General features: G+C 39.0%; 1 protein-coding gene across 7 annotated transcripts in view; it reads right to left on the reverse strand.

Annotated features, from left to right (window-relative positions):
• Window positions 1-1,353: 1,353 nt before the first annotated feature.
• The window catches only part of MPP7 (MAGUK p55 scaffold protein 7), an 88,650-nt gene continuing 62,458 nt past the window's right edge, over window positions 1,354-27,545 (reverse strand). For 6 of the 7 annotated variants that reach the window (XM_035130417.2, XM_035130421.2, XM_035130416.2 and 3 more), the window contains exons 11-18: window positions 27,272-27,336; window positions 21,694-21,723; window positions 15,188-15,358; window positions 8,459-8,539; window positions 6,603-6,696; window positions 5,465-5,573; window positions 4,766-4,909; window positions 1,354-3,131 (exon numbers count right to left, since the gene is read on the reverse strand). In XM_035130417.2, coding sequence (XP_034986308.1) covers window positions 2,952-3,131; window positions 4,766-4,909; window positions 5,465-5,573; window positions 6,603-6,696; window positions 8,459-8,539; window positions 15,188-15,358; window positions 21,694-21,723; window positions 27,272-27,336 — 874 coding nt within the window. In that variant the 3' untranslated portion in view covers window positions 1,354-2,951. The remainder of the gene's footprint in view (window positions 3,132-4,765; window positions 4,910-5,464; window positions 5,574-6,602; window positions 6,697-8,458; window positions 8,540-15,187; window positions 15,359-21,693; window positions 21,724-27,271; window positions 27,337-27,545) is intronic. The other variant, XM_035130423.2, reaches the window with a different exon arrangement.

The raw sequence follows: 27,545 nt of genomic DNA on the forward strand, positions 1-27,545 counted from the left end.
CCAGAATATGCACTATGCAAGGAGAAACTTGCTGGTTGGCTGTTAAACTCACATGTTGTAATATGTTGCTTTTATTTTGTCATTATAATAATTTCATCACTTGTAAAATGAGGACAGAACCTTGTGCAATTTGTTTACACAGTCACATCTGAATTTGCTGTGTGCGCAGATGTGGGCAATTACAAGACACAGAAGAAAATGTTAAATCTCCGGACAAGTTAAATATTTTGGTCCTAATCATAAAAACATATACTGGGGTACAGGCCCCAGGCATTTCAGAAATGGCTCTGCTGCATTGACTAGTATGCTTCAACAAAATTGTTGTTTTCTAGAGCAAAATCATGGCTTAAGTTAGCTCATTCAGTTATGCTACTTGTTTGAATGCAATAATGGTAACAGGTATTGCAAGCACAATTCAATTTTTTTAAAGATGATAGATTTGAGTTCCTTATTTTTAAAAAAGAAGCTTTCCCACGGTACATTTTGTCAATAATTTATTGATTTAAGATTGATAAAGTTGCAATTCAGGCACATCATCTGTAAGTGAACTGATGACAACTTCAAGTATTGCTCTGAATCCAATAGTATAAAAACTTTTAACATTTGTTTTACAATGACAAAACAGCAAAAATACAATAAGGATATTTATATTTAAAACCATAAAACCATTGTACTCAAACCCATGCAGTACAATTTTAAAAGGCTGAAAAAAGTCAGTTTCACTTTGAGCCAAAAAATGACTTAAGTTTTTCTGAACTATACCCATGCTATGTGTATGATCCAAGGCTCCACACAGTTTCAGTGTGCACACATAGAACATGCCGCAGCATTGGAGAGGACAGGCAGCTCCTACTTATGCAAAGCTCCAGGAACACCAGAGCTTTTGGGATCCTGCTCTTATTAAAACAAAGGTGTCCAAGGTCACTGCAGACTCAGTTGCTGCTTCAAAGCTAGTAAACTCAAAGGATAGTAAATTCTCTCTTGACAAAAAGAACATGGGAAGCTTACACAGATTAATAGTCTCAATTATTGCCAGTAAGAGCACAGTGCCGAAATGCTGTCTTTGGAGTGACAATCAGGATGAAAGGAAGAGAGTTTCCTCTCAAACAGCATTCTGGGCTGTCACAACATTTGAAACATATATGCCCAATTTTCCCTTGTTTTCAATAAAAATATATGGTAATAATAGTCTCACAAACTATAGCTGACAAACAGGACAAATGTATTTCTAAACAAGTGTTTTGATCCTTTCATATACAAAATGTAGATATTGACAGATACCCAGCATTCTTGGCACTGGCTCTTGCAGTACGCACTGAATGTCAAAGATACACAATGCCAAACAAACAAACAAACAAACAACCACAGTGATTTATTTAAAGCAGTACTGAAACACAGCCGGTTCAGTATTTTGGATCCAGTTCAGTATTTTTCATGCAATTAATTGGTGCTGAAGTACAACCATAGATCACCAAAAACAGTAAAACCTGAGACACTCAACATTACATGATGGATGTTCAGGGCCAGGCTACATGCGTCACTCTAGCACAAATGTTTCCCAAAGACGATATTTTGGTTGTTGGCACTTCCCTTGTATTACACAATTTTAAAACATGAATGCAATGAACCAAAAAACCAACCATCTATTTAGACTACATTTGCAAAGACCTGGTGGTTTATCTGTATCAAAACTAAAACATTTACATGGAATGTTGAGTTTATAAAGCCAGTGTTTCAAATCACAGACACCTACGGATCTGTTTAATAAATGATCACATTGACAAGAAATGCAAAAAAATTATATATCCCTTCTCACCCCTTTTCATAAATATATATAGTCTCACTAAATTCTTTTGCCTTTAAATAAGACAGCTAACCCTTTTATACATTAACATAAAATAACTGGACTTCCTGTTTGCATACTAAGGCTCTGATACATCACTGTCACATATAAACTGGCAAATTCGCTTGAACACAACAAGTATTTCTCTTTTCATCTACTAATAAACTTTGTGTCAAGAGGAAATCAAGAAGAAGCAAAAACAAACAAAAAAACCCCCACACCTTTCTTCATTCCAGAAAACACAGCTCTGGGTCAGTGTAAAATGAGAATGATCCACTAGTTTTAATTACAAATTTTCAAATAAAAAAATAGCTTCTGGGTTTTCTCAAAGACTGTTTTAGAAAGGTTTATAATTGAAACAATGAAGTAGTTATATAAATAAAATCCATTTACCCAACTGCCTCTTTCCCAAAGACTAACCCTCCACCCTGTTATCTTTGTTAGAATTACCCCAATCTAAGCTTTGATGCATTGCTTTGAATACTACTCAAGGGTAATCTACAAATACTCAAAATGCAGAGCAATATTATTGCTAATTGAAAAGATCCAAGAAAGTTTTTCCACCAACATAAATAAAATTTGCTGTTGTGGTAAAAGTCAGTCTGGATGCGGAAGACAATACTCAGCACACACACAAAATTTGGATTGAACGTAAGCAAGTTCAAATAGTTGTATCTGAGTTAAAGAAATGATAACCACTTTTGCATCTCCCTGTTTTAAAAATTTCAAGTGCTAACTATCATCCAGGTCTGGAAATAGCAACATTGGAAACCACTTAAACACTGATATCAGACCTTTTAATATCAATGCTCAGGATATCTCACACTGGATTGATGAAATGTGGTATCATAATAGCTGAAGATTCACTTCAAAAACCAGTAAATTGAATCTGGTAAAAAATAAGGCTTCACTGTGATATTCTGCCTCCGAACCCCTATTCCAAACAGGAAGGTTTACACACACAAAAATAAGATCAACATTCCACTGCACCACGTTTGTAAATGCACCAGTTTGCCAAAGCTAGAAAAGCTTCCCACCAACAAAATGTCCATTTAGATCCAACTAAGTACCTTATTAAAATATTATGAAACATTTTATTTGTTTAGTGTTATGAATGCACCCAACTGACTGGAACCCAAAAGGTGTCTCTTTCCAGTCTGTCAAAGGTTGTTTTCAACTCATTGTAAGCTGTAGTAAGATCATCATTTACTATAACTTTGTCAAAAAGGTGGCTGTATTGGCTTTCCATAATTTGTGCTGATTTAATCATTTCTTGAAAGTCTTCCTCCTAAAATAAAGAGAAGTAGTCATTCAAGAGGAAAAGCAAAACAAGTTGCAAATTAACAAGGAATCAAGTTTTATGGCCTGGTTCCAATGATCTTGCTGTGTGAGTAGAAGACATTTCCATTTGTGCTGGGGGAAGCTGCCAATTTCCTGAATTCCCCCGCAAACTATTCTGAAGTCCCCTGATCCTCAGCAGCCACCGGGGGGGTCAGGTCTGTGCCCCTCCTGCATAAGTAGACATGCTAGCATACCAGGATTTTGCATCAAAGCCTATGCTTAGCTAATAGTTCATAAAGCAGTGAATAAAAATTATGTTCTTTATTACAAAATTCACACAAGTCTTCATTTCAAACTATTTTGTTATTGTTTTAAAAACTTTATTTTGCCCAGCAATTTACAAATCCTTCCTCTTTATCCGCATATCAGCATTATTAGTCACTAACTGATAATTAAAGAAATGTCTCTGTGCTAGAAAAAGCACTGGAAAAATGTTTTTAAGCTATTTACATTAATGATGTACTGACCAACTACATTACCTAAGACTCTGCCTGCTATTAGCAAGGGATTTTCTAGAACACAGTCTGTATTTTTGAAAGTTTGGTAAAAATCCAAAAGAATCGTTCCTTTCAGATTCCTGGGTCTTACTAGGGCTCATTCAGTAGGTTTATGCTCATGTTTTTGGAAACATAGAATGTAACTACATAAAATTAAGACAGAAAATCCTAAGCAGAGCAAGTCCCCAGGACTGTGTTATACTTTTACAAATTAAGAAACCATTCGTGTATTTAATAGTCTTGTGAAGTCTCACTAGCCTGATTATTCCAAATTCATGTATTTTTAAAAAACCAACATTTACAAAAATTTTGTCAGAAATAAATTGACAATATCCACAGTTGGCATCCTTGCTAGGCATTCCCACTGTTACACGCACTCCTTTTCAACAACCTCCACAGGATTCAATACTGAGAGACATTCCTGCTTGCATTCACAAGATATTGCCGGACATGGAGGCTGTGCATCAATACGTTTATTAAACCACCTTTGCCTTTTCTTGTCACCCATACTTATTCCTATAGTTTAGGTGCCTATCTGGAGCGAAACTACAGCTAAATCTACAGAAACCTGATACAATTATATTTGGCCAGACTTGTGACTCACTCATCTTGCAGTGGCAGCTGAAAAGAATGCTGGAGGTATTTTCCTGTGTATAAGACGCCCCCATGTATAAGACGCCCCCTATTTTTTGGGAACTCCAAATTAAGAAAACACCCCTCAGCACTACCCGTGTATAAGACAATCCCCAGTTTTAAAACCAATTTTTTTGGTTAAGAAAACCTAGTCTTATACACGGAAAAATACGGTAACTGTCTCCACCCCTAACATGTTAGGTGTGACACTGTTTCTGTCACTGCCCAAAAGACAGGTCATAAGAACATGACGTGAAGGGAGAAGAGGGAGGGAGGAGGTGGCGGTTCTGGAAGTGATCGGCCTCTCTGATTCTGTTTCCAATACTTTAAAAAAATGTTCTGCTGAGAAAATATTATGTGCATTGTGAACAAGGGTGTGTAGTCACTTTCACTGACAGACACAGCCCCCCTGGCACCTTGTCATACTTGCAGGAACGCAGAAGTCACTTACTTGAAAAGGCTTGGCAGCACCTTTTTCATCCTTGCTTGAAATTATCTTGGCATTTTTTCTCGTTTCTCGCAAACGCTCAATTGAAGGAGGTTTTATAAAGATGACAAACGGTTTAAATTCTAATGTCCTTAAATGCTTTACTGTCTGGAGGGAAGAAAATGCTAAGTTATGAGCGGCCTGTTTCAAAATTTATTTACTTTGAGTAAGCCAAGTCACCTGGCACTCTCCTGTTTCCATCTGGCACTTCTCTATATTATTCTCCCTCATCCCCCAGAGCTACTGCTATTAAGCATAATTTATATAGCATTTTAATTGTGCAGAGTAATTTACAATCGTTCATTCAGAAAGATCCTCCATAGTATTTCCTGAAATATCAGTCATGTTGTTCATGTATTCTAGTTCCATTACATAGGAATGTATGTGAATGAGAGTCCAGTTCTGAACAGGCAGCTAAAAGTTCTCAAGTTAGATTAATTTAGCAAAAATAAATCTGTTTTCATAGTTAATGTGGTAAGCAGCTAGTCTTTTAGCACCCAGGTCCATACTTTCCCCTCTACTAGCAGTTCAGTCCCAAGGTGGCTGGTAGAACATAGATTTCACATTTCAGCTCTTACCCTCGTAAGTATCTTATTTGTTTCTACAAAGCAATGCAAATCAGCATTCGGTTATCAACAGAAAAACAAAATGTTGTTTACTTACATGAGGTTGTACATCCAACAAACAAACTTTATTTTTAGCCAGAACAGATCTAACTGAATCTATGCTGGTTCCATAGTAATTGTTTTTATATTCCCCATATTCAATAAACCTGTAATTGAAAAACATTATTGAATGTTTTCTTTAAAGACTCCCCAAACTTAGCATTATACAGAGATGATTCACACAATCCAGTTCTTTTCACTTCTATGTGAGAGTCTATTACAGATTTTTTTGCTTTGAGATTATATATATACATGGTACCTTGGTTTAAATACAGCTTAGTTTATGAACAACTTGGATTAAGAATGCTGCAAACCCGGAAGGTGGTGTTTTGGTTTGTGAACGCTTCCTATTGAGTGTGTTCCATTTGTAAATTGAGTCCCCGCTGCTATGGGAAAGCACACACCTTGGTATAAGAATGCTTTGGTTTAAGAACGGACTTCCGGAACGGATTAAGTTCGTAAACCAAGGTACCACTCTATATACATACAGCTGTTTCCACATCTGACCTGTTTTATCACACGAATAAATAGAATCATAGAATTATAGAGTTGGAAGAGACCATGAGTGTAATCTAGTCCAACTGTTCAATGTAACTTCTTATATAGAAACTTGTTTGCAAATTTAAGAATCAGCGAGGCCCTTCCCTCTTCCTTCCATCCATACCCTCAGCACAGGAGCAGGACTACAGAAGTCACTTTTGAAGTTAATAAAAAGAGTTAAGATTTCTGACATCTGTCCTGGACATTTCAGAAGTGATCTCAAAGGCAGAACAGGAGATCTGCTGTCTAGAACTGCTACTGTGTTCATATGGATTATAATCATAGTTGAGGGCAACAGTATATGTAATTGTATTAGTCCCATTAGTGGTAATTAATTTTTTCCATTAGTGGTCAGCAGTTGTTAGTTAATGTGCAAATAAATGGTTCAGGCAACCCAACAGATCACAGGTAGGGAACTATGCAGATATTTAAGAGAAACTGAATACACATTTAAACCTCCCCCCCTCAAATTCAAATCAAGTTTGTTCTAATATGCATATTTAGAAGAGGAAGCACCTTCCATTTATAAATTGATGTCTAGCCACAAAATGACAAAAAACAATTGTTATGACGAAAGTTCTTGCTTTCTCACATACTTGTTGTTCTGTACATCTGTCTCAAACAAGTGCTTGGAAATAAAAATGTACTCAACGCCATCACTTTCTTGGTTTCTTCTTGGTCTTGTTGTGTCTGGTTTTATTGAGAAAGAAATAAGAAACAGTTTACAAATGAACCAACAAAACTAGAAAACCAACAGAAGTCTTTTCTGTTTGAGCATAGAATCATAGAATTGTAGAGCTGGAAGGAACCACGAGGGTCATCTAGTCCAACCCCCTGCAATGCAAGAATATTTTGCCCAATGTGGGCATCAAACCCACAACCCTGAGATTAAGAGTCTCATGCTATCAGCTTGATGTTAATTACAAAGACATTGTTGCAATGTGAGTGGATGCCATTCAAAGCTCGGGGAGGGAGGGGGATTAAACACAAAAGCTCCTCCCTCCTCTGACCAAGATCAGGAATTGACTTAGGTTCCATGCATTCTCTCCTCATTCATGTTCCCTTCATAACATACAGAAGTGTTCCCAGAGTTTTTGAAAGCAACCCAGATATCAAATCACCTTTCTCTAGTGGTTTCAATAGTCAGAAGGACATATGAGAAAGCGTGTGTGCCCAAGGACCATTATTGATCTCATGGCACAGAATTAAAGAATTCAGTTTTCGGACATCCTTCAAGTTGATATGATATATCTTTGTTGCAATTCCTGAAAATAGTTTTTAACATTACATCCTAAAAATTAGAACACTTGCAAGACTTTGTGCCAATACTGCTCATTCTTTTTTGTAACATCTGAGCAACATACCCAATAAAAACAGTCACATTAAAGCACTGGTATTACACATGTGCTGTACCCCCCCCCCCACTTCATTCATAAAATGAAAACTTTCAATAAGCTTTCAAGTTATATTGAAAACAAGTGCTTTAACCCCTGCTTCAATAGTTCCTTATTTACTTCCTGTGCTACTGAATTCGGTGTTTCATTTGTCATTTTATTTTAGATTTTCTCAATAGTTAGAGCAGATTCAGGCCTTGCTCAGATGAGCCTTAAGCCTGCATGCTCCCTTCCCTACCCTTAAAATAATTAAAGTACACATTCCTGTCAGTCAGCTGCATCAACACTCAGCAAATGGGTGGCTTGCTCAAATTTGTTAACAAAGCAAGGGTATCAAATATGGATCAGTTCTAGTCATCCCTTGGAATGGTTTTGCCTCTACTCCACCAAATGTGGAAGCACCAAGTCAGCATTAAAGTTGCAGATAGGAGTGCAAACCCGACTACGGTGTAACAGGCCCCTGGGCCACTCTAATTCTGTCCAGTAGGGCCACAAATCCTTACTCTCAGTGCCATTTGTGACACAACTTCACAGGCTGCACAAAGCTCCACAATGTTGGAAGAGTACCTTCCCCATCTCCCACAGAGATTTTAACACAGAGAGTTTATGTTCTAAAGTGTTTAGCATACCCTATATAAGGCATCCCCAGACTACGGCCTGCATACGGCCCAAAGGACCAATTTATCCGGCCCACGGCAACCCCTGCTGCCCGCTGCCGCCGCCCGCTCTTACCGGCGTGGCATGGCTGCCCACTTCTGGGTCGCCAGAGCACTGGAAATAGCTTGTGTGCATGCACAAGCGTCATTTCCAGTGCACCTCCGGGTCGGAGGAGGCCCGTGCGCATGTGCACAAGCTATTTCCGGTGCTCCGGCGACCCGGAAGTGTGCCGGAAATAGTGTGTGCGCTCCCCTGCCCTCCGGCTCACTGCGCAATTGGCACTTGGGGCACTGGCCTGAAGCGTGGTAAGTTTGGGAACCCCTGCCCTATATGTTCAAACATGTTCACCTTATGCCAGATTAAGGAAAACTGAACTGTATGCAGAACTGATTGTCACTTACGTGGCACGGTTACACCATAATGCTGAGTATCACTGATTAACAATTTCCGTTTAAGTTCATTCAATCCTACACCCACAGGCCCTGAAAGTTAAAATGCATTGTAATCAATTATCCTTTGATCATACAGCACCTTATGATGTGAAATTTAAAAGACACAAGGCCAGAACAAGATGTGTAACTTCAGCACCATCTGCGTTCTCTAGGCAGAGATAAAGAGATTGTCCTTAAATCAAGTAACTCTCTGTGTATATCATTATCTGGCAAAATAGGCAGCAGGTTGTTCATTCTTGTGACCTGTGGGCTTCAGGAACTGCAGTTCTACATTACCTGGAAAATGAACAACCCAGTTTTGTCAAAGAATGATATACACACAGAGTTACTAAATACACAAAAATACGAATCTGACAGAGCAGAGATTATTGGATATACCCAAGAATCATGACTGGATATCCATCTTCCCACCAACATATTTAGGATCCACTGTACTTTGAATACAGGCAGCAATTTCATGTGACTTTGTTGTATCTTCTTAGCTTTCCCAAGACAAGACACACAAAATTGAAAGGTGTATTATGTTCAGCCCATCTTCTGCTTAGATGGAAAAGCTGAAAGAGACACTTAAGTGATTAGCGTTTCTCTTCTTAGCTCCAGATGATATAATTTGATATATAAGGGGCCAGGGCAGGGTGCGAGCCATTTATAAATTTTCTGAATAGTTTAATATATTCAGGCCCACCAGTTATTAAATATTCAGATCTGACTAGTTGCACCCCAACCCATATGTGCAGTAAAGAGGTACTAACGAAGGCCAAATACTTTTCATTATTTCCAAACTATAGATTCTCCAGAAAAGCCAAGCTGTTGCTGAATTTACACCATGTGCACTTAAGCAAGAAATGGCATGTCAAGTTTAATCTTTGCTTTGCATGAACTATAATTTATTACTGCAGATGAATGTCTAAAATGTAAACAAAATTTGTTGGCACAGTCTGAAAATTAAAAATGACTGTGTAGGTATCAGCATTAGATTTTTGTTCTTATATTACCATTCTTACAATTATGCATCTCCAGACAACAGTGACTTATATGAAAGTAAATTGCAATCTTATCTCTATAGAAATGGAATGGTTACTGGTAGGTTGAAAACTGATTTTTCATGAGCACTAGGAATAAAAAGCCTTCTTTAAAGTAGTATCAAAGCTCTGCACAGCTATGAAAACATATCGGATTTCCACTTATTCATGGTCTTCCTCACAAGGTTTGTGAAACATTCAAGGTGTTTGAAAATGATTATTGTATTGTTTTGTTGCTCTCCTGTATTGTTTTGCCTCGATATCCAACCATTTTGGAAATTTTCACTGAACCAATGTTATATGAACAGTCTTCAGTGCTTTGAGTATCTAGATCAGGCATCTCCAAACTGCGGCCCTCCAGATGTTTTGGCCTACAACTCCCATGATCCTTAGCTAACAGGACCAGTGGTCAGGGACGATGGGGATTGTAGTCCAAAACATCTGGTGGGCTGAAGTTTGGGGATGCCTGATCTAGATGATCAGCAACCATGGCAAGGCATCTGTAACAGCTTACTTCATCTGATTTTATTTTTGGTCTGAACACCTGTATCTGAAATAAAACTCAGTAAAATTGATGGCTTGCATCCAAACTTTTTGCTTCACTTTTTGCTTCACAGAAAGAGTTGAGCATACAGAAGAACTACTCCCATGATTTCAACTCTCCTTCCATTCACAGACCCCAAAATTAGGATCCAAGCCGTAATATTTAAACAAATAGTTGGTTCGATCATTTTAACTTTTCATGTAAAGGTTAAGATTCATCCCCCCCCCCACTACTCTGAATCAAGCTCCTCTATTAAGGTATTCTACACAATTTCTTACTTCACCCTTACCTAAGGATAAAGTGACATACAGGGACCACAGGACTATGATATTAGAATTTAAAATAAACCAAAGAAATTAATCAGTTTCCCCCCCTGACAGTCTGCAGAATGTCTTACCCAAATGGATGCTTTTCTTGTACAAACTGATCATCTTTCCTAACATGCCAAGAGTAAACCTTTGCACTGAAGTATCAATAGACACGTTTTTCAGAAAGGGAATGATTGTTAAGGGGCTAATTTCAGCCTTCCCTGTGTACCCCCACTTGTGTATTAATTAAAAATCTCCAGCTGCCTACCACAAACACAATTACTAAGTTTAAATAATTACTTTTGCCCCTTTTATTCCATACTTGTTGAGGAGATATCATTTTATGGTTTTTATCCAAGATGCAACTAGAGCAAGATGTTTGCAAGCTGGGGTAAACCCTCTTGCTGTAAATCCAATGCTGGTGATCCATATTCTGCCTCATCTCCCACCATACCCCTTCTGATTCCCTGCTTCCCTGCAATAAGGAGAGGAGATCACAGCTCATCATTATGTGCTGGAGCAAATGTCAGTCAGGATATGTAGGCTAATGTTAAATTCAGACCTGCAGCATTTGGGGTTCTGCTTGTCTCTTAGACAAAGCACCATTCCAGCTAGTATTCGCTTTATTTTGTCAGCTGATCAGTTCCAATGCCTTTCTGAATATCAATACTCTTAAAGTTAATCAATCATAGAATCACAGACTTCTAGTTGGAAGGGACCACAAGGGTCACCTAGCCCAGTGTTTCTCAACCTTTTTTGGGCCAAGGCACACTTGTTCCATGAAAAAAATCTCGAGGCACACCACCATTAAAAAAGTTTAAAAAGTTAACTCTGTGCCGCCCTATATTGACTATATAATTATGACTGTAAGAAACACTTGCCATAAAGATAGTAATTTGTGTCTCACTTAAGATTGTATTTTTAAAGTTTGGTTGTTAATTTAAAAGAAATAGTGAAACTTTTGTTTCATTAGTTTGATGAATAAAAATGATGTCCTTTTATGATTATGTACTCAATAAATGGGTTTTTTTTTGGGGGGGGGGATTCCCTGGATGCGCACTTTAATGAAATGTGTGGCGTACACCTATGCAAAATTGTTTTGCTGGGATTCTCGACAGGAAGTGCTGTGTCATTAATCGAAATGATTTAGCCTGCCTAAAATGAAAATACGTGTTAATATCATGACAGACTTATGCTGAAGAGTTTACTTTTCATCAATAAAAGTTTAAACACACCTACACGGAGTTCATAGCCCCGCCGAGGGAGGAGGAGGAGGAGCGGACCCAGCGACACACCCGCCCCGCGGCCGCCTGCTTGGATCCCAGCCAGGTGCGCGGCGGCAGCCATGGCGGGAGAAGGGCCGCCGGCGGGAGCCGAGCACCTGCCTTGACGGCCCCTGGGCGCCCCGTGAGCTGCGCCGGGCTGCCAACATCGGGAGAAGGAGACCTGGCTGGCAGAGTCGGGAGACCACGGGAGCGTCAGCCCTGCCCCCTCCCACACAGCGCGGACTCCGGCGGGCGCCTCGCGGCCGTCTGGAGGACACCAGACAACTCCCGACGTTCGGGAGAAACCGCCGGAGTCCACAGCTGCGCTTTGCGCATGCGCAAAGGACTCCCGAACGTTGGGAGCGTCAGCCCCTGACCCCTCCCACACAGCGCGGCTGTGATGACGGGCGCCTCAGGCGCCGCACGGCTTGGGAGTCGGGCGCAACTGCCGCGGGCCCCGGACGACTGCCGCGGGCGCAGCGGCTCGGCGCCCCTGGCAGCCCGGCACGCTGCGGCACACCAGCCGGTGTCTCGCGGCACACTACTGTGCCGCGGAACAGCGGTTGAGAAACGCTGACCTAGCCCAATGCCCTGCAATGCAGGAATCTTTTGTCGAACATGGGGCTCAAACCCACAACCTTGAGATTAAGGGTCTCAAGCTCAAGACTTGTGCTTTCTCCAGTGGGTTAACATACCACCCCATAGCTCAGGGCCCACGTACCCAAAAATAATGGCTACTTTATTTTAGGAGCCAGAATGCAGCTAAATATGCATTCACTATCCTACTGGGGTAAACCAAAACTGGTTAGAGCCTCCATCTGGGCCTGTTAGGTGGAAGAGAAGGGGGGGAAAGGCAGAGGTGTGGGAGCTGGGATTAGATAGAAAGGAGAATCACATCCCAAAACAGTGATAGTCTAAACTGTACATCGAGTTTATATTCTGTGAATTAGAATTCATTTATTTAAAGTAAGTTTAAGTGAAACATCTACTTGGCATCCAGTTATTTTTTAAATAGACTCAATAATAAATTGTGTTTTCAGTTACTATAGCTGAACATTTTTGCCACAACCAATTATGTGAAAATTTAATTATTTGTCCTTGTATTTCCTGGCACTAACATCAAAATTGTATTTCACACATCGTATTGGATGCAGCTACTAGCATGTCTAAAGCTTTTAAATCTGATCATTTCTACTGTACCTATATTAACAGTGCCAGTTTTTCCACATTTTACCCAAGACATTTTTATGATATTGGCCAGACTTATGCTGCTTCTAATACCAAGAGAAAAACATCAAAATTACTGAAGTCTGCAATAAATTTGTGAGCTGCTTTTGTTACTGTAAAAGCACACTTTCTTCACTTGATTTAGTACCACCAAAATAAAACGAAATTTCTAGATATCCCTCAGAGCCAGCATATGTGATTTGTTATAAAAAGTCTACTTATCACACATTTCACAGAACTCTGTTGATATAGGTGTAAAATCAACTCAAGCATGTTATTACTTGCTGTGTAGAACCCACAATCTCTCGCTCACAGTAGTAGGTGCCTGAACTTGTGCGTTAGAGAATGACAAAGCTGTTTATTAAAAACTGATTTTAAGTGTTCCCTTGGATATGAGCTATATAAAAACAGCAGTCCTACAGTTCATAACAGTCCCTGATAGAGGGTCATATTTCTTCTGGTCTGCAACTTTTTATAATGGAAGAAATTCTGCTAATGAAACATTGGCCTATACACTACTGCAAAAGAAACTAAAATGTAGTGCAACAAGTACAAGAACAGTTTATGATTGTTGGATTATAAATTGATTATATTGGAAAATATTTCTAAAAGGCAATGCTTTTGTAAGATCTCTAAATTGGTTATTAAGTGTTGAGATTGCTGACTAGATCCAAAGACTACAACCCCACCCTAATTTATGTTCTGGACCATATCTTAAGTTTCTGCAAGTGACCAGTCCTGAGCATATGATGGAATTAACTGCTGAGGTGATATAGCAATCACCAAACACAAGAACAGAACAGAACACTGCTTGGGCTACCCTGCAACTATAGTCAGCTACTAGTCCACATTGGCCCCACTTTTTTTTTGATAAAACACAGTTAAGGAAGACTAGGAATCTCTTTGGAAGAAAAGGGTAACTTGTTTATATAACACATTAGCAAACAGTGTTTGGTATACTGATTGCTTCAAAGTTATATTCCTTAGCTTCATAATTTATTTTATTTATTGGTTTTATTTTTTTGCTGGTTACCGGCAAATAATAAAACTCTGACAAGTTTACCATGGAGTCGAATAGAATGGCACTCTAAAGCAAGCAGAAGGAAAACTGATGAAATCTGCCTTGGCTATGTGTCAAACACTTAATAATAATACTGTAATAATACTAAGTCTTGCACCATGACTGCAGATCTGCTTGTGATTAGCTATCCCTACAGAGTGATGAGATTTAAGAGCACAGGAAAAAGGGAGCGAGCGAGCAAGCTAGCTTAATAAATAAATGTCTTGTGAACCATCTCAAGGCATTTGTTGACTATGAATACAAGTTGCCTATTTGTTGACTATGACCTGAATACCAGTTGGTAGGAATTATGACTTGGGAGAGTGCTATTGCACTCATGTCCTGCTTGTGGGCTTCCCACAGGTATGTGGTTAAGAGGCTGGACTACGTGAGCCTTGGTCTGAGTCAGCAGGGCTCTTCTTATGTTGTCTTTTTGAGACAGGTAAAATAAAGCCAAACAAAGCTTATAATGCCTCCCCCTCTGCAGGGTAATTCACAAAACCAGGCAAGATTTTGAATCAAGTTTTAAGTGCTCATCAAAGAGGAGCTCACAATCCTTTACAGAAAGGCTATAAGCTAAACATGGGTAGATCTCCAGCTACTCCTTTTCCATGTGGGAAAACAATGCAAGTGACTGAGAAGGGATGAAAATCATCTTTTCAGCAGCACAGGCTGTCAGGCCAGGAAAAAGAATGACGGAAGCTGTAAAGACAGGAGTTCACTCTCTCTGCTTCTGGGCCTCACATACTGAGGAGAGCCTTCTCATATCCTTCTTGCTTTCAGGCCCAGGATAAATATGGTGAATATTCATGCAATCAGGCCAACATTGCTAGGTGGACTTGAAACAAGTCCATGAGACTTTCATGCTGGATGCTTACTGTTCTCAAATATACATATAGACACATGCTCTAGCTGCCATTGTGCTGGGGCACCTCTGAACTTTTCAGCTATCAGCTTTCTGAGGGTCACATGCCAGCGGTGGAGGAGGCCAGAGGCAAAAGAGCAACTAATGCACATTTTTATCTTTGTACAGTACCTGCCTGCCCTTGTGGTTCCTCATAATTATACTTGAATATATGGACCTGGACCTGAGGAAACATCTGCTTCCACATGAGCCTCTTGAGACTTCTGAGCATTTAAGGTTGCTTTGGCATGTGCTTTTTAAAGTTCAAAAAAAAAGATCATAAAACACAAAATACTTTAGTCTTTATTTAAAGAACCTAGGTTCCTAATTCAAATAATTAAAACTTACCAACCAAGACAACAAGTCTGTATTTCTCATTAGGCTGTCGTCTATACATTGCTACTTCTTCATAAGTTGGGACATCTGCTGTATCGTACTGATCACTCTTCTTGCATTCGTACATAGTCTTGTTTGTTTTTCTATCTTTTCTGCTGAGACGAAAACTCCTCCTAAAACCAGCTGTAGTTACAAGATTTTAAAAAAGAAGCAGAAGCAGGGGTTACTGTCATCAGCCTAGCCAGTAGCCCATCTGCAACAAACGCACCTTCATATGGGCATTTGTTACTTTTGTTACTTAGTAATTTTTCTTCCTTGTATCTTGAAGGACCAAATTTGAAGTCCAAATTGTTTTCCATGTATATTTGATTAGGCTCATGCAAGGGGATATGGGAGCCATATGGGGTAAAATTTGACTTCTTTTTAATCTCCATTGTTTTGTGTTTACTTTTGAAGCTCCTCAATGTTTTTAGATAGGATTGTGGCCTAAACACATTATCAAATGGTTTTTATTCAAAAGGTGCCAATTTCAAGGTGTATGGGTTGATGGGTTGCTGGTGAAAATTAGGAATGATGTATTTTTTAAAACAACAACAACATTGGTATAGCAGGCTAGATCTCTGTTAAACTCTGAGAACAGGAATATGAGGAAATGTCACATTTGTAATACAGACTTGCAAAATTTGCTTACCTATATCCCCACCCCCAAATACTGATAATTATCCCAACTCCCAGATACTGATAATTTTAATAAGTGCTTGCAGAATCAACAAAAGACACTCAGATAAAGCTGCTCATTCTTTATCTAAATATGTTCCCAGCTAAGATCATATATTTGACATCCACATTGGTTCAAAGAAAGTCAACAACAGCGATGAATGTTTCCAAAAACCTATGTTTCACAGTCTTGAATTACATTAAAAATCCATTTTAATCATTGCAACATCAATATGCTTTGTTCTGATAACAAATGCATCATTAAATGGTGCATAAGATAAAATATAATTAAGGGGAGAAACAATCAATATATTAGACGACATAGCTCTGCCAGTCTACAATTGTATTTGTCACTTGAGTCAGATGTTCTACTCTGAGCAAGGCCAGATGACTCTTTGACCAATCCAGAACAGGGTTCTTATGGTGGGAAACAGATCTCATGCCTCCTTGCCTGCTGAGACAGAAATTCACTGAGCTGGTGTTTGTCCTTACCAGGATCTGCTTGTCTTTTATGTTGCCTAGAAAAGCCCAACGTGTCAGTATGATTGCCTTTAATTCAAGCCACTTGATACCTTTTTATGTTTTGAAACTTTGCATCCTCTGGTGCACTACTGGTATGACCAGAACCTTCATAAACACCATAGAAGCAGCAGTGAGACAAAATGGCAGTGCTCGGAGTCAATAGTGACTGCTTATAATAGAACCACAGGAATGCCTTGTCCCTTAAATGAATGGGTTATATCACAGATAAACATCTAAGAATTCTATCACTCCCACCCTGAACTCCAATCACAACTGCATCCCAGCATACTGATCTGCCAGAGAATACTTCTGACGTGCTGCTGTAGATCAGAGCTAGAAATTAAAAGATAACTGAATGCAGAAATCACTACAGCCAGCCATACACCTGAATAAGCAAAAATTTAATGCTGTGATTGTTGAATGAAGGGTGGTATACAAATTTAATAAACAACAACAACAACAACAACAACAAAGAATAGAAATGCAAGGGAAAGTCATTTAAAAAACTCATCAGAGTAGTTGTTGAAATGAGATGTGTCTGAAAAGATGACAGTAATAGTGTTTCTGCCTTTGCACTAAGCACTCCCTTTCCCAAACAACTTGGGAACAATCCTTGAGGTGTGCCAGGCAAGAGGTGATGATGAGAATGATTCTTTGGAAATGTCCCACCCCTGGCAAAACAACACCACCACCACCACTTGAGAACAAGCAGGGAAAAGGTGATGGTGGTGGTAGTAGTAGTAGTAAAGGTAAAGGTAGCCCTGACTGTTAGGTCCAATGGGGTTGCACGCTCATCTCGCTCTACAGGCTGAGGGAGCCGGTGTTTGTCCGCAGGCAGCTTCCGGGTCATGTGGCCAGCATGACTAAGCCGCTTCTGGCAAACCAGAGCAGTGCACGGAAATGCTGTAGTAGTAGTAATACTTATGAACTTGCTCACTCATAAAAAAGAACCAGGAAAATGTGATAATTATTATCACCATCAAAATGAAGCCTCTGCACTGCCCTCACGCAAACAACTTTGGAACAATCCCCATTGTGAGATATGCAGCAGAAACAACAAATGGTTGTCATAACTTCCCCCCAGTATTCTACTGAGGTATCTATCAAGCACCCACCCACTACATTCCAACAGGCAGCAAAACAAACAGAGCAGCAATGGGAAGGACCCCCAGATTTCATCTCCCACATTTTGGATGGCAGGAAGCAAAGTAAACAAATAGAGCAGCAACCAGGTGGTTCCAAGGACTAGGATGTAAGACAGAAGCAGGAAATGGGCACTAAAGGGGGACAGCAGCTCTTCAGAGCCCCAGGTTTTCCCACTGCCTGGTGTCCAAACAGCTCACTTATCAATCACAGCTCTCACTTCACTCACTGGCTAATCATTTCACAGAAATTACTGGTGCTTAGAGGGTACCTGCACACTTTGATTCTAACTTTTTCCTAGGAGGGGTAGAGACATGTACTTTTGAAAAATAAAAGCTGGGGGCACCAAATAAGGCCTTCACTAGTTCCATGGTGCTTATGGCAGCCTGGTAGCTCCTTCCAATAGAGTAGGAATCAACTTTGCAAGCTAACCCTGTTTCCTGCTGGTGGGAGAGGCACTCCTGGAGGGTATCTGAATGTCCTCCTTACTCTACAAGAGAATAGCTGCTGCTCAAGGTTTAGGCTCCACCTCTAGATCTAAAGTACATAGTTGAGGGAAAGCAAAGACTTTCCTCTGTTTTGTTCCACAGATCATCAGTGAAAGGCACTGAAAATTAAGCCAGCTCCTGGGTGCATAACCCTCTGCATTGATCCCATTTCTTGGTCAAACTAGATTGTAACAAATTAGCAAACACTGTACACTACAGGACTTCCCTCCCCCTAATGCTAATCCCCTCTTCCTGGTCAGGTTAAAGCAGGGCTCAGCAGACTTTTTCAGCAGGGGGCCGGTCCACTGTCCCTCAGAACTTTGGGGGGGGGCGGAATATATTTTGGGGGGAAAATATGAACAAATTTCTATGCCCCACAAATAACCCAGAGATGCATTTTAAATAAAAGGACACATTCTACTCATGTAAAAACACCAGGCAGGCCCCACAAATAACCCAGAGATGCATTTTAAATAAAAGGACACATTCTACTCATGTAAAAACATGCTGATTCCCAGACCGTCCGCAGGCCGGATTTAGAAGGTGATTGGGCCGCATCGGCCCCCGGGCCTTAGTTTGGGGACCCCTGGGTTAAAGTGTTAAACTATTCCAAGTGCAATCAGCCACCTTAGAAATACTACACACTGAACATGTTCCTAGCAACTAGCTTTAGAAACAAAAGGGAGCAACACCCCCTCTTCTGGTAACTGCTCACACCATTCTTCTTGGAGACCAAACTGGCATTTATATTTGGTTTATAGAGTTTGTAAGTATGTTAATAAATAATAATAATAATAATAATAATAATTTTATTATTTATACCCTGCCTATCTGGCTGGGTTTCCTCAGCCACTCTGGGCGGCTTCCAACAGAAAAATAAAATAAAATAATCTATTAAACATAAAAAGCCTCCCTAAACAGGGCCGCCTTCAGATGTCTTCTATTTAAATAGTTTTCTCCAAAAGGGTGAAACCAATTATTGTTTTTAATAGTTTACTACCAACAAAATAGTTTAACTACGTGGTTTGAACCATTAAACTACATGAAAATTAGTTCAACTTCTGTCCTTCACTGCTGCCCAGTTAATACCAATCACTGTTTTTTCAAAATTGTATGCACTTTTTTCTCTATATACATTGAAGACAACCCTTTGTCTTCAATGTATATAGAGAAAAAGAAAAGCCATTGTTTCCAATAAGTATCAACAGCAAACATCTCACAAAAAGTAGGTATCATATAGACATAAATGGTAAAGCCCTGCCCACAGGCTCACAATCTATAATAATATAATATACGTGTTTTGTGTGTCAAATTTAATACAGTTTGACATACATTATAGACAAGTAGCAAGTTCTCTGTTAAACAAGCACCATATCATTGACTAGCACAGTAAAAACATTGTTAATTATTTCTGGACAACTCCAGTCTGTAGGAAGTTCATTTCTGAGGCCACCTTATAACAGTACACCCAATCCCTGACATACGACTAGGGCTTTCAAATAGTTTTTATTCTGTATGTCTGATACCACTGTGGTTTCACATTATGAATCCCATAAATAACATTTCATGAAAACTGAATGAAGCTATAACACTTCCACCCTGTATCCACAGTTAAGAAACTGGGAATGACCCATTGGTCTCCCCTTCTTCCTCCAACTTTCCAGCAAAAGTTTCCTTCCAAGGCTTAGCTTGATATGCATCTGCATTGGCACTCACAAGGTTCCCTTCTAAACTAACCTGCTTCAGATCCTGGTTGGAACAGTGGAGATCAGTGAACATACTGGGCCAAGAGTGGTACAAAACTGAGCAGGCTGACTGCAGATACCTCAGGGTATGTAAGTATCACCTACATGGAGGCTCATAGAGACCTGCTGGTAGAGGTATGTAGGAGGAAGGCAAAGGTAGTGATGGAGTTCTCTCCCCCCTCTCATTATCTATGAATTATGGCGTACCTCCACACATCCCATGAACTACTCAGAATAATCTTATGATAACAGCATAGTTATGCATTTTTATTCTGTATGAGAAAAAGTGTGAGTTAAGGTCCACCCTACTCAATTCTACTAAGTTAAAGAAAATATATATTTCAACAGAAGAGATCAACTAGCAAGGTCTGGCATTAAAGTTGCTAATTTGAATGTCATCAGTGGTACTGCTATTATTCATCAGTCTCCCAATAGCAGTTCCCTGAGTGATGTCAATGATAAAAAACTATTTAAACAAAACAAGAAGTCATTAAAGTGAATAAAACAACTATAAAACAGAGACTACAACATTAGAAATCACAGCAATAATCAGTATGACAGAGAGAGTTCCCAAAATGAATTTCACAGAATTAAAATGACCATGCGAAAATCACAGCAGCATGCAAAGATTAAAGAATTAATTATTTCAATTTATAAATATAAACTATTTTAAAATGCGGGGGGGGGGGGGAGTTCTTTGCCTGGCACCAGAAAGGCATTAAAATGGGTGTCAGGTGGGCCTCTCTGGCATTCCACAACCAGAAAGACTTTTCCCTCATGACACCTAAGTTTGCAGGGGTACTTGGAGAAGAGATTCAGATGATTGTTTCAAGGCACAGATAAATGTAAGTGTGAATAAAATATTCAGCTACTGAGGTCCCAAATCATGAAGGGCTTTAACAGTGAAAGCTCTTCTGTTTGGATTGGTAGGCCTCCTGTGGCATGCAAATGTCAGGAATACAGATTTAATGCACAGCTTCTGAAATCTATCTGGAAGCATGGTTACACACAAACCTCTCTACCAGTCTACTCATTTGCAGTGTCACCTTCCCCTTTAATAAAACATGAGACATGGATATATTAATAAATTATGTAGCATGCCCTCAATTAGTTTCCATCTACTCTTGTGCTGCTGATTTACCCTGAGTAGTTTCTGCATCACCATGATCTCAACCTCCTTCCTTATTCTACCCCACTTTATACCCCAATATGGGCCAATTCTTACCAATAATTTGTGTCCTCTTCCCACATCTCTTCCTTGAATAATAAAGAAAACCTAATATGGTACTGTATGTGTGTTCAAATTACAATGGTTCTTGAGTAGCATCTTGTAAGGAATGACCAGTAAACCACTTCAAGAATAGGTAAGCAAAGATGAGCCAGTCTGTGGTATTATTACTTGGCTCACTGACAAGAAAGTAATCCCAGCCATCCAACAGTACTAAATTACCTGTAAGTCAACAGTAGCCAATGCGGTACCTTCTAGATGTTATAGACCCACCAACTCAAGTCAGAGTGGCCAATGGTCAGGGATGATGAAAATTGTAACCCACAACATATGTCAGGTACCACAATGGCTATCCCTACACTAAGTCACGAGACTACAACTTTCACCATTCCTATCTGCTTAATCTGATAAGGGTTGATGGGAGTTGTAGTTCAGTATCATCTGGGCACCCAAGATTGAAGAACACTGTGATAGAAAAATAATGTAGTCAGATGGAATTTATTTGCAAATTCTACCCAAGTAAATTATTTCCTCTTATTCAAGGTAGCATTTCAATGCGTTCTATATTTCAATGTTAGTAACATATTTTGCGGTTAGGATGCAGATCCTTTGTGTCAAATCCAGTGAGCCATTTTTTAATCTAGCAGATTCATAGCATGCAGTGATGCCCATTACCTGCAAACTCTGTAGCCATCCAGGAAAAAGCTGAGAAAGAAAGAGAGTCTTTTGTAAGCAACTGCTCACCTATGTGGGCTCCACTGTTGTGACCAGCACATTCAGCTTCCTCTGGATGAAGTGTAAAAGCATACAGAACAAAAGCCAAGAAATAAAGCAGAATAGTTAGATGCCCAGCCATGAATGCAAAAGAAGAGTTACTTAAAAATGACAACTGCAGAAAGCACAGCATAAAAAGCCTTCTATATGCCACTGCTTAAAAATAAATCACTGTGTTGTTCTGAAGTTGAGCAAGTGATTTTGGAGTACAGCAACATGCATATTTAACTTTTCACTGTTTTATTGCCTTATTCATGACAGAAAATAAAGAAGTGTTTTTAAAAGGTGTTCTATTTTATATTTTAATGTAGGATAAAAAATACAACAGCTGAAACACAAAGGTAAAGAAATCTACAAAGAATATCAGGAGTTTTTGTATTTGGCTCAATGGATCAGACAAAAAGGGTATTTTTAATGAATATAACTTCTTAGGTAATGTCTAACAAAACACTTTACAGCTTTTTGGTGTGTGTGTGTGTGTGTGTGTGTGTGTGTGTGTGTGTGTGTGTGTGTGTAACCTATCTAAAGAAATCAATGAGCTGCAACTCTTTAAATATATGCTGCAAGTGAAAAGTCCCCCAAAGATTGACACCACAGCAGTAAAGCATCTGTTAAGTTGTGCTCCAAAAATTGCACCCCTAATGATTGGAAAAGATCCACTTTATTCAGTGCCAAAGTTTGAATTTAAGGATAATCTATTAGAGCTGTGCAATAGGACTGCCATCATCTTTAGCTCCACGGAAATGTCTTGTATTAACATATCTGCTTTGTTCAGTTATGTTACTTTGCTAACATTCAGAGGTTTTAGCACACATTCACTCCTGTTCTGCATACTTGACCCATGTGCAGAAATAGGCAGATCTGTTGTGTTGGGCCCCCCAAAATTCCTGCTATGTGAGGAGAAGGAAAAATACAAAGGAAGAAACCACATCTGACAATGGGATAACACATGTGGATCCCTGTGCCTTACCCCACAGGAATCTTCATGCACACATGCCAGTACTGTGCTGTAGGAACTACGTGCAGAAAGCAACATGTTCACAAGTCTTCTGCTACCACGATTCTCAGGACTTGAACTATTTAGCAACAACAAAGCAACTGGCTGTTATGACTACATATACTGCTATCTATATGGATTATTTTCTAATTGCTTCTAAGTCAGTGATGACCTAGAATACTCAGTTTTTAAGCCATCTCTTGCAGCCCAGCAGGGAAACTTGTACATGTACCTTCAACTTCCTCTGAGAAGCGCAAAAGGAGAAAAAATAGGATGCAAAGTGATTACATGGACTGAAGACATAATGGAAGAATAAAAGGGGGGGGCACCTACCACACTCAACTGTTTCCTCAGCTTAGAACAGCCAAAAGACAAGCAGACATGATTTACATTATATTCAGCACATAATAAAATGGGAAAAACAGAGCTGAGTAATATAAAGAACAGGTTAAGAGCATATTTTGCAGAAGTATGATGCACTGCACGTTCAACATTTTGCTGCAAAAGCCTGTACCCCAATTTCTTTTATGGGAGTGGGAAATGAGGGAACCTCACTTTCAAAATGTGTAAGTTTTTTTTGGTGCATATGCAAATGCTATGTTCCCCTAACACTGTTTAAGAGACAGAAAGGTTTGCACCAGCCCTGGGATGAAAAAACAACACATTAACTAGTCATGTTCTGCTTAGCATCATAAGTAAGAGTCACTGGGTTTTCAACTGTAATTTTGAAATGGTTACACTCTTAAGTTGAACTTGTCTACAGGTTGTTGCTTTCATCCAGACTTCCTCTAGCCCAGAACTTTCCAAACTTTTCATATCGGTGACACACTTTTTAGACATGCATCATTTTGTGATTCAGTTCTACTAGCAAACCAGAGGTTAAACTAACCCCTTATAAGAGCACAGGGAGCATTTGTGTGACACACCCACACATTGTCATGGCACACAGTTTGAAAAGCTGTCTGAGCCCGGAAGTAGGGAACCTGGGGTTCTCCAGATGTTGCTGGACTCTGAATCCCATCAGCCCTAGCAAGTATGGCTAATGGTCATGAAGGATGGGAGCTGTAGTGGCCATAAAAAACCTCATCGTCTTGCGAGGCAACCTCCGATCGCAAAACCTATTCGTATAGCGGAAAATTTGTCTTACAGGGCATTCGTCTAGCGAGGCACCACTGTACTTAAATGCATTCTTAAGAGGCAAAGGATTAATAATAGTTCATATATGTGCTCTTTACAACTGATACAATGTATTATGAGCAATACCATTACCTTCTCAGCCAAGAAAGCCAAAGATCTGCCAAATCCAAACACTTTGGATTGCACTGTTAAGACAGAATTAAATTATAGGCCCCTGCTAAATTTGTCATAGCCTGCCTTCTTTGAACCCAGGAAGAGCTTAGTTGCTTAGCTGAGAAAGAAATGAAGAAGAGGACAAATACTTACTAGGGAAGAAAATCTTCCTTCAGAATTTATTTTTTCAATGAGGATAAATTTTCCCACCTGAACTATTAAGGCTGGTTTGCATCTATGAAGTGAGCAGTGTGTGAGCTCTGTTAACACAAAACTTGGCCAGATCATTATCATGAAAGCCCCTCGCATTCAAAAGGAAACACCAGATTTCCATTGGCATGCTTGAACCCCTTTGGAGGCTACATGAACAAGAAAGCTTCCCGCATGGAGCAAAATCCATGACGTTGCATTATTATTAGTCACCAATGTGGGTAACTGCTACTTTGATGTGAACCAAAGTATCCAACATTTCAGTTCCATAACGTTGCCTACTTAAATTTGGCATGAATTATAAATTCTGTTCACCATTTCAGTTCTTAGATATCAAGCCCTTATACAGCTAAAACAGCACAAAACAGAGATTGGGGGGGGGGGGGTTAATGGGAAGAAATAGCCAAGAAACTCCAAAACAGCACACTGGAGACTGAGCATGCTCAATGAGCATTATGATGTTAATGATTATCAGTCACTTTCTATTGAAAATCTCAAAGCAACTTGAAAAGATTAAAATAAAATAAAATAAACAGTAGATTTTAAAACAATATACAATACAAAAATACTAAAATGTGACTGAACAAAAATCTTGGCTGGCTGGGGGTGGATGAAAAAAGGCTGTGTACATGTGTGTATTGAACAGGAGCATGCCACAATGCAAATAATAATAACTGGGTTCCACTTCCTTATATATTTCTCTAAGATGGAAAGGGAAGTTTGGTTAGACTGGATAAAGAAAAAATTAAGCATGCAAAAGAAAAGGAACTGACCAAAAAACTGGGCTGATGAAGTAACACAAATTACTTGAATGTAAATTGGAACACAACTGATGGCTTTATCTCAAGGATCTGTTTCATTATTAGTTGAACATGCAACTGCTTTGCGACAAGGTTCTAAATGTTTGCCATTTGCTATGCACAACAGATGCATGACTCTATCCAGTATATTTGGGGGAAAGCAGGAACCACGCAGTTCAGTCACTTGCCTGCATCACAATGCACAGCAGCTCCGTTTTATAAATGAGCATCAATTGACAAACTCTCATAAGCAGGATCACAAAGATTTTTGCAGAAGTATAAAAATCTTAAGGTATAAAATTGAATTTCCTAGCCAGACAGAAAATATTTAACAAAATTTGTACATAAAAAGATTTGTGTGAGAAAGTATAAAAACAAAAAATGCTAATATATTTTTAAATGGATAACTTTTAGGCAAAAATACTGAAATTCATCAAATGCACTCTTCTGTTTGATGACACAGCAAACTCCAAAGATGAAGCCTGTGTTAATGCCGTCACCATAGCAGCAAGTGACCCAAGACAAGATGACACTGACTATGTATATAATTTAGGACTGCAAATAATCATAAAAAGTAAGGTCAAAGTCTGCTGGAAGACTCCTCACCAGATGTCAGGAAGAATACTAGGTTTGAAAGAACAGTGAAGATGTGCTTGGCTTCCTGACAAAACAGATAGTGGTATAAGGAGTTCCTTGCTTTTCTTACACAGAGTGAACACAGTGTAGAATTTGACAAAATGAGTTTTACTTTCAGTGTTTGGGCGCCACATAAAATTTGAATCGTGCACAATTAATTCTCAAAATAATAAAATAGGTTGCATCTTGCTTGAATGCACACCATACTAAATCACATGATATTGATATTGAACTATATAAATGTTTGACAGTGATTAAATATTTCTTCTCTCACACTTAGTGAAAATTTCAAAAAGTACATAATTCAGTTCATATTTAATATCAAAATTACTCTTTTATTTTGGTTATACACTTACTAGGTCTTTCAGAGATTAACCACCCTATCCATTACACCATGCTAATTATGGATTAAAAATATTAAATTATTATTAGTCATATGAATGAGAACACATGTGATACAGCTTAAATATAAAAGCAAACTACCATGGTTCTGTTGGAAAGAAGTTGTTTTCGCCAGTATTAGTTTAACTGATTTTAATTACTGATGGTTCATGCTCTCTTTTGAAGACATATGACATCAAATGAATGACAAGTTTAAGGACATGTGTGTAAGTTACACCATATAACAAATGCCACCAATTTCATGCAAACGTAGTCCAGTGCTATCCTATGTCAGAAATAGAGCCAGTTCACAAATATAAATAACTGCTTCTCCATGCTCCTGACCTGCAACACACACACACACACAATTCCATGCAACCATTTTATATTAATTTTCCAAAACCTCACAGAAAGTGGTTCATCAATTACGCCAACTTCAAGTACGCCAATAAAATGATTTGGTTTAGAGAACGTTACTGTCTGTGTTCTATAGAAGAATGAACTACTGTGTTTTTTAAAAACTAGAACCCTGAAACCTTCAAGCATGCTATTTTCAGTCCATGATGATACTGTGCTTTCACATCATTTGCTTTTGATATAATTCTAATTAGGCACACAGAAAAAGTACTTGCTAGAATATTCTTGCTACATTTTAAAAGATATGCCTTAATGTTTTTGCATATTTTGGATCAAACCCACTTCTTATAAGTCCAATTCAGTTCTAATGAGAAAAGCAGACAGAAAATTTGATAAGCATGTAAGAGTGGTAATAGATCATATATCAGCATGTTATTTATTGGTATGTTCTAAAAACATACTCCAAAGCAGCTTCACACAACCTCCAGATATTGTTGGACTATGTTTCAAAAGTAGATGGTTAAGCCTGAAAAAAGCACTTACTTCACAGGTGTCCCCTTTGTGTAGTATTTATACCCAGTGAGTCATTAAGAATGCCCTTCCAATAATTAGAGATTTGCATATTTATCATTTTATTCACTGTAGGGAATAGGTTTTGCATAAGTATTGATGTCGGAAGTGGGGATAAACCATTTTCTATCATGAAAATCCCATTCCTACAGCATCACAGGTTTCGGCCTGCTGATATATCTTAAGATACAAGCCAAATTTGTGTGAACAAAGGAGTATGATTTCTAAGCAGACTTACATGATTTCCTATTGGAAACTTTCAAGGGCTGAACCTGTACATCTGATCTTCTTAGTGCAAGCCTCCTATAAAATGATTTGGGGGAGGGGAGGAAGAGAAGCAAAACTCTTTAATTTTCATAGCTACAGTATTTTGAGATTAACACTCCATATCAGTCTTTTCCAAAGTATCCTGATTTTTAGAAGACATATTCCTAAACAATGCAGTCTACTCAAAGTCTATGAAATTTAATCCTAGAAGGGTTTTTTATGTTCTCCAAACACAGCTGCAGTTG

Source organism: Zootoca vivipara, chromosome 12 (assembly GCF_963506605.1).
Source record: "Zootoca vivipara chromosome 12, rZooViv1.1, whole genome shotgun sequence".
NCBI classification, from domain to species: Eukaryota; Metazoa; Chordata; class Lepidosauria; order Squamata; family Lacertidae; genus Zootoca; species Zootoca vivipara.